This window comes from Rhinolophus sinicus, linkage group LG04, assembly GCF_036562045.2.
Source record: "Rhinolophus sinicus isolate RSC01 linkage group LG04, ASM3656204v1, whole genome shotgun sequence".
Taxonomy (NCBI): domain Eukaryota; kingdom Metazoa; phylum Chordata; class Mammalia; order Chiroptera; family Rhinolophidae; genus Rhinolophus; species Rhinolophus sinicus.
The window spans coordinates 57,112,957-57,126,616 of NC_133754.1; the positions used below are offsets into that span (position 1 = coordinate 57,112,957).

Genomic DNA, 13,660 nt, shown 5'->3' on the forward strand with positions numbered 1-13,660 from the left:
AAAGGAGGAAGGGACCTGAAGGTAACTGAGAGCCGACGGGAGGAGGCTTCTCACAAAACCCGGAAAACCCTTCCGGATCCACTCCGATGGCGTCCTCGCGACCCCGGACATGCGCATTAGCCTCCCTGGCAGTGGCGCCGGTTGGCAGCGTCTCCGGAGCCGGAAGATTCGGCCACTTCAGGCCGGCGGCCCAACACCTCGTGGGCCATGTCGGCCCAGGGTGACTGTGAGTTCCTAGTGCAGCGAGCCCGGGAGCTGGTGCAGCAGGACCTGTGGGCAGCCAAGGCTTGGCTGATCACGGCCCGCAGCCTCTACCCCGCCGACTTTAACATCCAGGTGAGGTCAGGCCGTGCGCGCGGCCGCCTGCGTGGAGGTGTGATCCTCTCGCTGCGCCTGGCTGCCGGGGTCGATCGCCTCCTGCCGGCCCGCCCCCCTCTCCCTCTCCTTTCCCGGTTCTCTCTACACCCCCCCCCCCACTCACACCCCCTTCTCCTACACCTTTCACAAGCCTCCCCGCAAGGCCAGCACCTGGAGCTGGAGGTCGGGTCTGGTAGGGGGCGTGGGGTGTGTTATGCAGCTGTGTGGCCACGACAGCACATCAGCGCCGCTAGGAAAGGCCACTTGCTCTTTCATTCATCATGATGGCAGCCATTTGTTCAGCGCCTGGTACTTTTGAGGCGCTACTCCACTAACCCCAGGAACCGAGCGGTTATAAGTGAGCCCGAGGGTCACACTCCTAAGCCTTGTGGCCCTGTGCCACCAGGTGATGCTTTACCTTCTGGTCCTCCATCCCCCGTGGGGGGCGTGGGAGAGCCGAGTGCTCGGGGAAGGCCAACTAGCGACGTGGGCCGCGAGCTTCGAGCAGCCCCAGCGGAGGTTGTGACCCACTGGTCTAATCTGTGTTGCAGTATGAGATGTACACCATCGAGCGGAATGCAGAGCGGACTGCCACCGCCGGGAGACTGCTGTACGACATGTGAGTGGGGACTCTGGACTTCGACTTTCACTGCACTGGAGCTCGTGAGGTTTTGTGGAAGTGGGCGTTGGGAGAAGAGGTTCAGGTTCATCTACATCCCCGGTGCCTAAAGCTTACGTAGTCAGGAGTCTAGTCCTTCCGTTACTTGCTGACATGTCTTCTGCAGAGAAGTCTTCTTATGTTTTGTGTTAAAACTTTTCTATCCAAGAACTTATTTTATTTTGGAAATAATACATGTTCTTCGCAAAAGTTCAAACAGGAATGAAGAATAGAGAATAAAAAGTGAAAGTCCCTCTTAAACTCAACCAGAGTTAAGTTTTGTGTATACAGTGAAGTCCTCAAGTCACGTGGATAGGTTCTTGGAAACTGTGACTTTAAGTGAAACAATGTATAAGGAAACCAATTTTACCATAGGCTAATTGATATAAACAAAAGTGAAATTCCTAGATGTATTTCCATTCACAAAAATATCACCAAACTTCTAAATAAAGACCCAAAATACTTCTAATATTAAACATTGAAGTAAATGTGAGCTATACATACATTTAAGAAAGATTAATTAAAAGTAAGATAATTGTTTTCCAACTTGCTGCTTCCAGTTCAGTGGCCAGAGCCTATCCCAGCAGCTCAAGGCAGGACCTGATACCCTTCCAATGCAGGGCACACTCAACACCCACGCACACTCAGACTGGGACAATTGAGACGTGCCAGTTCACCTTTTGAGCATATCTTCGGGATGTGCGTGGGAACCAGAGTACCGGGAAAAAACCTACACAGACAGGAGGAGAATGTGCAAATTCCATGCATACACTGGCCCCAGCCAGGAGTTCATTTTTTTTTTCTTATCAACGTTATATAATAATGAAATGGCGTTATTTGAGGACCAGCTGTATGTATGTATGTATATATATATATATATATATATATATATATATATGTACACAATATATATAAATAGATTTTTGGGGGAGAGAGGGATTACAAAGCAAGATCATACTGCTCATATTATTCTCTAGTTTGCTTTCTTCAGCCACTGTAATGGACCCTTTCCATGTTAATAGGTAGAGATCTTTTTCGTTCTTTTTCATGTCTGCATAGTATTTCATAACCACTCTTTTTACTCTTTTTTAGAGTTTCCAATTGTTTGAAATTATATTCAGAGTGTCAGTAACACATTGGTCAAAAACACATTGGTGTTTTTCTGTAGAATAGAATCTTAGACATAGATTTTCATAGTCAAAAGGAATGTACATTTTAAATTTTGATAAACTATCAAATTACTGTCCAAAAATACTATTCCAATTTATATTTCCACTAACAATGTATGAGTGCCCATTTTCCCACCCTTGCCAGCCATGGATATTATCAGTCTTATCAGATTTTAATTTTTGCCAGTGTGATAGGAGAAAATAGTATCTTGCTATTTTAAAAAAAAAATGTGTTCATTGTATTAATAATAACACTGGGTATCTTTTCAAATGTTCTCTTTAGCTATTTGTATTTTTTCTGTGATTTGACTTCGCTAACTTTTTCTTTGGGTAGTTTTTTTTTCTTGTTGATATTTAGGGGTGCTTTACATATTATGGTCACTTGTCTTTTCACTTATAAAAACCTCTAAAGACTTGTGAGTACCCTCATTTTCCTTAATTAGTTTTTATTTTTACATCTTTATTTTGGTTTGTTTTGGTACATCTATGTATTCATTTGGAATAAAGAAAAATGTGTTTCTATCCAAATGCTAATGTTTTTTATTTTTTGAATATATATAAAATCTGACATTTTAATTTTATGCATTCATTTTAAAACTAGGTTTGTGAATTTCCCAGATCAGCCAGTGGTGTGGAGAGAAATCAGCATTATTACATCAGCATTGAGGAATGAGTCACAGGATAAACAAACCCAATTTTTAAGAAGTAAGAATGGAGTGCCTTAATAACTTAATGGTATATAAATAACTTGGAATACCAAATTAAATAGAGTAATTTCACACAAAAAAAGTCACATCTGTAGTATTGGTACCCATATGTATGTCTTATTCTTGGCAACTGAAGGCTGTACAAATGTCACTTGGTCCCTTGAGCATTTGCTTAGAACCCTGTAAGCTTCCTAAAGGATGTGGATTTATCAGTTAACACAGAGAACAGATATATTTTTAACAGGTTTTACAATAATCAGAAAATATCTGTAAATTAGGCAAATCTCCACAAAACAGAAGAGAAACTTTTAATAATTTATGAACTTTCTTTAAACCTTTACTCTGTGTTGGTTGCTGTAACCAGTCAAAAATTTCAAATTCTGATAAAAAAGAAAGTAGCCCATTTAGATTGTTTCAACTTAAACAAGTTTATTTTCTTTATCTTAGCCAGCAACAGGCACTGTTGTGACCCTTCTCATATATCATTCTTGTCTTCTGGATCCAATAAGGCCTCCATATGTTTTATGGTCATTCAGCAAATGTCTTGTGCCCAATACTATCTGTCCCAAAAGCCTTCCAGGTTATAGGTGAAACCCAATTTATGTTCTATATATGAAAATGCCTAACTTCCACCTTTGCTTCAGTATGGTCTTTCTGAAAGAAACTTATTTTAAAATTAAATGTGTTGTGTACAGGTTTATTTGAAACTCTTCCTGGTCGGGTCCAGTGTGAAATGTTACTAAAGGTTACGGAACAATGCTTCAACACATTGGAACGATCAGAAATGTTGCTTCTACTTTTGAGACGCTTCCCTGAAACAGTGGTGCAACATGGGGTAAGATGTGAATCTTTTCCTTTTTCTTAAGAGAAAATAAAGTTGATCAACAAATTCATCAGTATGGTTAGGAGCTATCATATATATTATTATAAAGCAGAAATTGTGAGGAACACCGGATAAGATTGAACTTCACTCAAGGAATCTTTGTCAGTAAAGCTAAAAGGATGACACTGTTATCAAACTTTATAAATTTCTAGTAGAAGTTGTCTTATCAATGTAAGGAAGCAGTCACCAAGTTTTGACAGTACAATCTTTAAAGTACAGTAAAGTTTTTGAAAAATAATCTTATTCCTCTGTATTCAACAATGTGTTTGAATTTAAATGAGAGCCATAGTTCGTTTATGGTCTTGACAGATATGTTTCTCAGATGCTTTTTCCCTTGGAACACTGTTTTTCCTCCGTTCCTCCCCTTATAGCTGTAATAATTATTGAGTGCTACTGGCAGGCATTGGAAAGTGTTAGGACTCTCCTATTCTCCACAGACCCCTTGAGTACACAGATGAGGAAACTGAGTCTTAAATATGTTAGTAACTTCCCATAGCCAGTAAGTGGGAGAATCAGGATTCAAATCATTTGTCTTTCCTACCTCTTCCTAGCTTCTGCTGGTCACTGACAATCTTTGTCTTTCCTTAACTTGCAGCTATATCTGCCTCCATTGTCACATGGCCTTCCCTGTGTGTCTGTGTCCCAGTGTCTTTACATGACCTTCTTATAAGGACACCTGTCATTAGATACAGGTCTCACCCTAATCCCATATGACCTCATCTTAACTAATTGCATTTATAAAGCGCTTACTTTTTTATAAGATAAAATCTGTATAAGGTCACGTTCTGAGGTTCTGGATGGACATGATTTCTTGGGGGAACACTACTCAACCCAGTATACTCCTTAATCATTGTTCTGACTTTTAACTTTCTGTGTTACATAATCTTTCACGTTGGTTGACCGCCAACCTTGTGCATCCCAAATGGTCAAAAGGAAGCTACTCAGACACTTTAGTAGATTTTGATAAGCTAACTTTCTACTATGCTAGGGCATCAGTAAGGGAAAAGTGGCCTTAAAACTCAAACAGTTGTCCAGCCTAGCCCAGGATGTATGACTAGCTACTCTGGACAACTCTTGAAAGTGATAAGTTTTATCTACATAATATATCTCGATTTGGAGAAAAGGTTAGTTTCCACATTTCTTAGAAAATCTCTATATCTCTATTACCATTCTAACTCTAATTCCAGTGCTTCCTTTAAGTTTTTGTTAGCGTCTTAATTTTACTAGTTCTGAGGAAAATAACTGAGATAAAGTGATCTGTGGTCAGGTGAATCTGGTGTTCCCTTCTGGGCTGTGTTGCTGATGCCTTCTTTTGTTTCCTAGTCTTTAAAATAAGAATATTTGTGTCTCAGGGAAATTTGAGTATACAAACTATGTGGTGAATTAAAAAATACCCTGTTTCTTCAAATAATTCTGATGTCTTAAACTGTAACACATTTAAATGATTCATTGTATTTTGAATCAGGTTGGCCTTGGGGAGGCACTGTTAGAGGCAGAAACTATTGAAGAACAAGAATCTCCTGTTAACTGCTTTAGAAAATTATTTGGTAAGAAAAATTGTATTTTGTTTTAATCCCATATGGTAAGTAGAAGATGTGGGAGTAAGCACCATTTCAGGGATCAGGTCATTTGTGGAAAACATAGGACTTCTCACATTATGAAATTTAGATCCTTGTTTATTTTTTCAGTCCAGTAGGCATTTCAAACGATTTCTAAATTTATATTATGTATTATTTGATCCCTTCCAAAGAATATGTGTGACTATGTATTAAAGTATGAAGTGTAATAATAAGCAAACATCTGAATTATCACCCAATGTAAGAACTAGACCTTTATCCACAGTGTACAATCTGCTTGTGTCCCCCTACTGACTATCTGCTGGTGTCCCTCTGCAGTGCAGTTTTAGAATAGATGTGCCATAAGGGTTTTTTTCCCAATATATTTTAGGTATTACATTAAGTGAACTCTAAAATAATTTTTTCTGTTGTTAGAACCCTAGGGCAGACAGGTAGCTCATTGGTTTTTTCTTATTTTTCTCTTCAACAGTTTGTGATGTCCTTCCTCTAATAATTAACAACCATGATGTTCGATTGCCTGCCAATTTATTATATAAGTACTTGAACAAAGCAGCCGAATTTTATATCAATTATGTCACTAGGTCTACTCAAATAGAGAATCAGCATCAAGGTAAGTGGGAATCGCCTAGAATTTTGTTTAGACAGACTTTAGTAAAATTGCAAAGTCAGAAATCCATCATCATTCTGATTATTCTCTGGATACAGACCAGTTTGATAGTGTTTCTAAAAGATGGTTTCTAGAAGAAAATACTGTAGTTAAGAGATGAGATTTTTCTGGAACCGATTTTACCCCTTGATTGAAACAGTCAGCTTGCTGAACTGTAACGTAGTACACTGAGCTTCATATACATACCGCAGCTCAAAAGTCACTTTCTGCTATAACAATGGCCAGGTGTGGGTCCTTGAACAAACACATAACATATTGAGTTTCTATGCTCTTGCGTTTGAATGGGGAGTCAGACTTTTTTTCCTCTGTCAAATACCATATAAATAGTAGTAATGCTAATTGTAGGCTACTTTTTTCCCACATCTCAGGTGCCCAAGAAACATCTGATTTAATGTCGCCTAGCAAACGTAGCTCTCAGAAGTACATAATAGAAGGGCTGACTGAAAAATCATCCCAGATTGTGGACCCTTGGGAGAGGTTGTTTAAGATTTTGAATGTTGTTGGAATGAGATGTGAATGGCAGATGGATAAAGGAAGACGGTAAAAAATTGTTCATTTTTAGAACTGCCTAACAAATCTTTTGCTAGCATAATCTCAGTATCATAAAAAAAATAAACACTTTTTAGAAAGCATCTAATGTATAGGTACATCTCTCTTTGGGCAAATTCTGTAACACTCAGTATCTATGTAAAAGAAGGTGATTTTTTCACTTTATTAAAAGATTTACAACGGAAGTATGAACTATTAAGATGGTGTTGAGTTTGAAGTACTCCTTGGTGTTCAGAGGAAAGAGAAGCTATTTGGCATGTTTATATCATGAAATCTTAGTCTGATCACTGCTCTAATTTAGAAGGGGAATTCATATCCATATGCAGACATAAAGAATAATTTCACATGCCTAGAGCTACATGTAGTAGCTCTATTGGGGCATTTCTCTAGATGCTTTGCTGACATGCCCAGAGTAATTAAGTAAGTGTCATCCTCCTTCATCTTTCAGAAGCTATGGTGATATTTTACATAGAATGAAGGATCTCTGCAGATACATGAACAACTTCGATAATGAAGCTCATGCAAAATACAAAAACCAAGTGGTTTACTCCACCATGTTGGTCTTCTTCAAGAACGCATTCCAGTATGTCAATAGCATACAGCCATCTCTCTTCCAAGGTTGGTTTAAGCATTTCAGAGTGTCCCAAAATACTGGTCTCAACCAGGATGGTGAGGAAGATGAAAATGTTTACCTTAACATTGTTCTTAGATCCAAATAGTTGTGGGGTGATGCCAGTGCTTTTTAAGTTATTGTTGGTTATTCTGTAAGTACATGCTCATTAAAAATTTCTGTATCAAAAGATGAAGTGGTACTATGAAACTAAATGCAAATATTGAATGCCTTTACTTTAGAAAAGCAGCAGATGTAGCAAAGGATTGAAGTAGATTTCACAAAGACTTTGCAATAGACAAAGATTTTTAAAATAATATATATGCATAAAAACTCTAGAAAATGTGAAAAAGAGAAAAATAGGAGAGGGAAATCTCCCATCATCCTTCCAGTATTACACAGCCCTTATTTTTGTGTATTGCCTTACAGTCTGTCCTATATTTAGATTTGTTTGGAATTTGTAACCATAATGTATGTGTAACTTTGTAGCTTTACTCTTTTGGGTAATTTTATGATTCCTGAGTGTTGTAAATTTGTAGATATATAAGAACAAATAAGAGGAAGTAACTTTCACTTGTAATACATCACTGAGGGAGAAACTGTTAACAATTTGGTGTCTATCTGCACAGTCTTTGTTTGCTATACATACGAGGTCTGACAATTAAGTTTGCAAACTCATCTTAGAAAAAGTGCTACATACCTCATTGCTGAATATCACTACGGTCACCGTCGAAGTACTCCCCTTGGGAAGCTATGCACTGACACCCGTGCCTAGTCCACCCTTCAGAGCAATTGTCTGATGTCCTTTGCAATTACCCTTGATGTCCTGAATGTCATCAAAATGTCTTCCTTTCAATATTTCCTTTATCTTCGGGTAAAGAAAGGAGTCATTGGGGGCCAGATCAGGTGACGAAGGAGGGTGTTCCAATACAGTTGTTTGTTTACTGGCTAAAAACTCCCTCACAGACAGTGCCGTGTAAGCTGGTGCATTGTCGTGATGCAAGGGCCATGAATTGTTGGCAAAAAGTTCTGGTCGTCTTTTTCACGCAGCCTTTTCAGCACTTCCAAGTAGTTAATTTGGTTAACTCTTGTCCAGTTGGTACAAATTCATGATGAATAATCCCTCTGATACCAAAAAAGGTCAGCAACTTCGTTGCAACCAGTTCGCGAACCTAATTGTCAGACCTCATACGTACTTGTTTGTTTACCTAGTTGGGGCCACACTGAACATATTATTAATGACCTATATTTTCACAACACTTGAGTAAACTTTCACCTGATATTAAGTATTCTTTTCCTTGCTGCATTTGTAAGTGTTGGTGTTTTCCCCCATCCATAGGTCCTAATGCCCCAAGCCAAGTTCCACTGGTTCTTCTTGAGGATATATCAAATGTGTATGGTGATATAGAAATTGATCGTAATAAACACATACATAAAAAGAGGAAGCTGGCTGAGGGAAGAGAAAAGACCATGGTAATCCTTTCTGATATGATTATTTACAGATTATATGTTTATGGTTTGCTAGAAATAAATCTTTGTAAAACATGGCTTTGGAGCTAAATTGATAAAGCTTAGATCTTTTAATTATAGAGTATAATTACTATATAAACCAGTGGTTCTTGACTAGAAGTGATTTTGCCCTTTTAGGGACATTTGGCAGTGTCTGAGGACATTTTTGATGGTCAGCTGGGTGGGGAAGGGTTGCTATTAGTACGGGGTGAGTAGAGGGCAGGGACAGGTGCTAAACTAATTCTACGGTGCACAGGATAGCGCCCCCACAACAAAGAAGTATCCAGTCCCAAAGGCCGAAAGTGCCGAGGTTGAGAAACCCTAGTATAAGTTATTTATACCTCTTTTCACTGAATGGCAATCAGTTAAATTTAAAAGGCAAAACCAAGCAAACTACATTGGCTATCTAGAGCAGGGTGCTGCGAGTACTGGTCTCAGAATGGAAAGTACCTGGGCATTCAGGGTAGGAAGTAATTATAACGCAGGAGAGATGGTGGAAAGGTTTTACGAAAGAGGTCAGATCAGCCTTGAAGGATGAATAGGGTTTTGTCATTTGGAATTGAGAAGTAGATTTTTGTTGAGAGGGGATAGAACCACATCAGTCTTCTCATTTGTCCAGGCAGCTGACGTGCAGGACCCTGATTTCCAAACATTTTGTAGAGAGGAGAGTCCTTTCTGTAAAATCTTTAGTGGATAGCCAGTGTGTAATGTGAAAGTGGAGACATGAAGGGCCCAGTAGTAAATATTTTAGGCTTGCAGGCCTTAGGATCTCTTGCAACTACTCAGCTCTGCTGTGACAGCCATAAACAATGGTAAACAAATAGTAAACTGGCCATGTTCCAATAAAACTATTTACAAAACAGGGTTTGGCCTGCAGGTCCCAGTTTGCTAACCCCTCCTCTAGTTGAAATGCCCAAGGGGAGCCTGGAGTCTCACCCACTTTTTCTCCGCTTCTCCTCTCCCAGTGTCAGTCCCCTTAACCCCTCTTTTTCAGTCCTTGAGTAACATTGTACTAGACCCTGCCATGATGAGTGACGTACCGTAAGATCAGTTTAATCTATAAATGTCCATAGATGTCTCTATAGACTATATAATATAGAATGGATTGGAGCAGGGAAGATGTAGCTATTCTGAATGTTTGTAAAGTTATTAACCCTTTTAACAAACTAAAATGTTTCCTCTCTGTAAAATACATAAGTGCACAATTTTGCAAATATTTCAGAGGTTGACAGGTTCTTTGAAATCCGACCATGAACCCCAGATTGAGAACTCTGTGCTCAACAGGCTTTCCCAGATGCTCTCTGTCTATTCTTTCTTTCCTGACATTCCCAGGTTGGGTAACTCGTTTCTGAGGGTGTGTGGTATATCCAGGTACTTCGCATTAAGGCCTCAGACACCTCTTTCTTAGATAACAGGTTGCATATTACTAGTTTTATACAAAAGCAATGCCATGTCCCCATATGTTTCAGTATATGTGACATAGCCCCATCCATCCATTTCTCTGTCTTACACTTCCTCCCCGTTCAAGCCGTCCCAGTCTCTTTCCTGGGTCATCAAATCAGCACCTTGTCTCCATGCTTTCATTCTTGATCTCCACAGTCTCTCCTCTACCCAACAGCCTGACTCATCTTTTTAAAACATGAATCAGACATTCATGCTTTACTACCTCTGATGGCTTCCCATCACGCTTGGAATAAAATCTATGCTCTGCACTTCAGCTTCCAAGCCCTTGCCGAGCAAGCCCTTGCACGCAGCAGACGTGTTGGTCTCTGTGCTCCTCTAGCACTCTGAGCCCGTCCTGCCTCCAGCCTCTGCCCCTCGCAGTGTGCACAGGTTAGAGTGCTTTTCTCTGCCAGGCTGGGTTGTCCTTCAGTTCTCAGCCCAAATATTTCTCCAAGTCCTCCCCCGAACGCCCATTAAAAGCCATCCAGTTTTCTCTCTTGATTACTCTCTTAATTCCCTGCATAGCCCTGTTGCTGTCTGTTTTTCCTTTGTTGTTTGGTTGGTTTACTGTCTGATCCTTCACCAGAATACAAGCCGTGTGGGGCCAAGGACATGGTCTGTTTTGTCTACCCCTGAATCCTATGCCTCAGAATAGTGCCTGACGCACAACAGGTTCAGAGCCTGAGCCACAGTAGACATGCAATAATGTCTGGAGAGGGAGTGAGTGCCCATTCTTCTCTCAGGTTTGGCCTCCAGTCTGTGGCAGCGCTGTTGAAACCTGGCTCACATGTTCCTTTCCCCTTTTCACCTCTCTTGTGTCATCTACCACGCTCTGCTCCCATACCCTGGCCCTCCAAGCTGTCTGGGGTTTCCATCCATCTTTGTGTTCACTCTCTTCACTGATTTCATTGTGCTGGCCATTCTGTCCCACCTGATGCAGGTCCAGCCAGGTCTATTTGTCCGTTCACATCAGAGGACATACTTGATGATCCATGAGCTCAACTCATAGCCAACGTCTTGTTTTACTCATAGTATTGGGTTTTTTAAAATAACCTAGCATCTAAAAACGAGGAGACTGCTTGTAACAGTCCAGATGTCTGACTTCCCTTTAATAATTATAATATCTGGTAGCGCTGGTCCCTGATGGTGGCCCACAACTGGACTGGGTGGAGGCTGTTCACGTCAGATGGGCACCCAGCCTGATTCCTCTGCTCACATGACATGCCAGGCAGCTGGACTGGGTGTGGCGGCCAGTCCTCTCCTGTAGGTAATATGTTCCTACCCGCACATACTCCTGTGTGTTCCCTGCGGCCAGGACTCTTGCTTCTGAGCACCCTCTCAGAGCTTCAGAGTACTTTTCCATTTCAAAATCAGTTTCTTGAAATTCTACAACCTCTTTGGAACTGCAAACTAATCCCATCACACCTGAGGTCCCTTCCATAAACCCCTGATCTCGTTTTGAGGCAGGAATGTTTTCCAATGAACACACCATTCATTTTAGTATATCTTACTAGATTGCCAACACGTAGCAAGGAACAGGACCCTGATGAAATAGGATATCTGACAGGTTTTGATTGTGAAAGCGACCTGGGTATGTGTCATTCCTGAGGGAGGATAAGAATATGAAGCTAAACGGTGAGGAAGGGGAGGGTCCTCAAGCGTCAAGAAAGCAGGAGAAGACTAAGCTCTGAAAGTACGGGGGGAGCAAGGTGGGTAGTGGGAGGGAGGTGCCTGGTTTTTCGGAGATTAGCTTGAGGAGGGGCGCTTTTAGCTAAAATGTTTGTACATATTTATAGATGATCTTAGTGGGGTAAAAATCTGCAGGAGAACTTAATTTGGGCCATTGAATTAATAAAAATGACCTTGGTGGAATATAAGATTTAAGAATTTCTTAGCCAAATAATATTAAGTGGAGTTGTTTTAACCTTTACTTTTTTGTCTTGTTTTGTTTGGCCAAATGTCTGACCACACCTCGTGACATTTACACTAGTAGCCTTTCTTTGAGGTCCTCTCTTTTCTTTGGTTTTATATTGAGGTGAAGAGCAAGAAAAGTAGGAATCTTTTTTGTAAAATACAGAGGGCATTAATAGTAGATAAGTGCAACAAATGTGACTCCTGGCTGGACACCTTGCATTGTGGGAGCAGAGCTAACGAGCGGGTGACTATTAGTTATATGTATGAAGTGAACAAAAGATAAACAGCAGTCGTTTCTATGAATTATTTCTCAGGGGACTCAGGCTTCAATTTTATTCCATTACATGACAAACTGTTATTTGGAAGCAAATTAAATAATGTCACATATTGGGAAAAAAGTAAACTACAAAGCAGGCTCTACTTAATTAAGATGTATCTCTGAATATAAATTTTTAATTTTTGGCTTTTATAACATTGATAATGTTGTTAAATTATTGGAAGTTTTAACTCTATATCTTCGCTCTGAAGCCAACATAAGCTTAGAATTTACAATTGGAGAAACATAAACTTAATTTTAAAAGTAAAACTTGTATGTGTTAGAGTGAAAAGATGAAAAATTTGTATTACTTTTTAAAACTAACTTGTTAAATTACCAAAAAAAATGTATTCTACTCATGATAGTATCCTTTGATATAAAATCCATATAGTAACCAGAATTGGCAGCAGTAAACATAATGTTATGGTATATGATTATATTGATACTTCAGTCATGTTCTTCACATTCTCTAAGCAGAGTTCAGATGATGAGGACTGTTCAGCAAAAGGAAGGAATCGTCACATTGTCGTCAATAAAGCAGAACTTACTAACTCAATTGAAGTGTTAGAAAGCTTTAAATTGGCCAGGGAGAGCTGGGAGTTGCTCTATTCCCTAGAATTCCTTGACAAGGGTAAGAATATGCTTGTCATGTTAGTGCTGTTTAATTCTTTTATATAAAATCATGCTAAAAAAATATTATTCTACTTGAAATGCTAAGTTACTTGTGGCTAATTAAATTGATTATAGTAGTTCACACATAGGATTCTTTTTGAGCGAGATATGTAATCAGTTATTAATGTTCAAATAACGATTTATCTCTTAGCTTCTATTCTAAGGGTATATTATAAACAGGGTTGGGTGAAGTTTGAGGGGAGTTTTGGGTCTTCCATAATTTGTATCATTGACCTTTTTGGGGGTTGTCTGTTTTGTGCTTTTGTTTTTGTGTTGGGGGGGTGTATTTTGTTTGCTTTTAATTGTTCTGTCCTATGGCTTTACGTCTTCCTTAAGCCACATGTAACAAAGAATACAGAAGGTAATGATATTTTTATCTGCGTTAATTGCACAGCTTAAAAAACTCAAAATCCAAACGCTACAGAAAGCCGTTTTCTTTTCAGTATAGACAAGAAACTACAGGGAATTTTACCTGTATAGTACCGGGGGTGCCAAAAACATGTATACACGTGACTTGGATTCATCTTTTATTATCAGTATATTTTGAGTATTACAGTGTTAATACAGTTTTTTCCTTTCTTAAAATATGTATGCATTGTTTTGGCACCCTCTGTATTTGAACTATTAAG

The 13,660-nt window shown here is 39.5% G+C and overlaps 1 protein-coding gene across 5 annotated transcripts in view; it reads left to right on the forward strand.

Annotated features, from left to right (window-relative positions):
* Positions 1–14: 14 nt before the first annotated feature.
* The window catches only part of INTS10 (integrator complex subunit 10), a 30,269-nt gene continuing 16,623 nt past the window's right edge, over positions 15–13,660 (forward strand). For 4 of the 5 annotated variants that reach the window (XR_012495498.1, XM_019742094.2, XM_019742096.2 and 1 more), the window contains exons 1-10: positions 15–336; positions 909–976; positions 2,786–2,889; positions 3,587–3,726; positions 5,240–5,321; positions 5,821–5,961; positions 6,387–6,558; positions 7,016–7,185; positions 8,517–8,650; positions 12,837–12,990. Coding sequence is in view for 4 of the 5 variants with exons in the window: in XM_019742094.2 (XP_019597653.2) it covers positions 208–336; positions 909–976; positions 2,786–2,889; positions 3,587–3,726; positions 5,240–5,321; positions 5,821–5,961; positions 6,387–6,558; positions 7,016–7,185; positions 8,517–8,650; positions 12,837–12,990 (1,294 nt within the window). In the remaining variant the exon portion in view is untranslated. The remainder of the gene's footprint in view (positions 337–908; positions 977–2,785; positions 2,890–3,586; positions 3,727–5,239; positions 5,322–5,820; positions 5,962–6,386; positions 6,559–7,015; positions 7,186–8,516; positions 8,651–12,836; positions 12,991–13,660) is intronic. The other variant, XM_074329588.1, reaches the window with a different exon arrangement.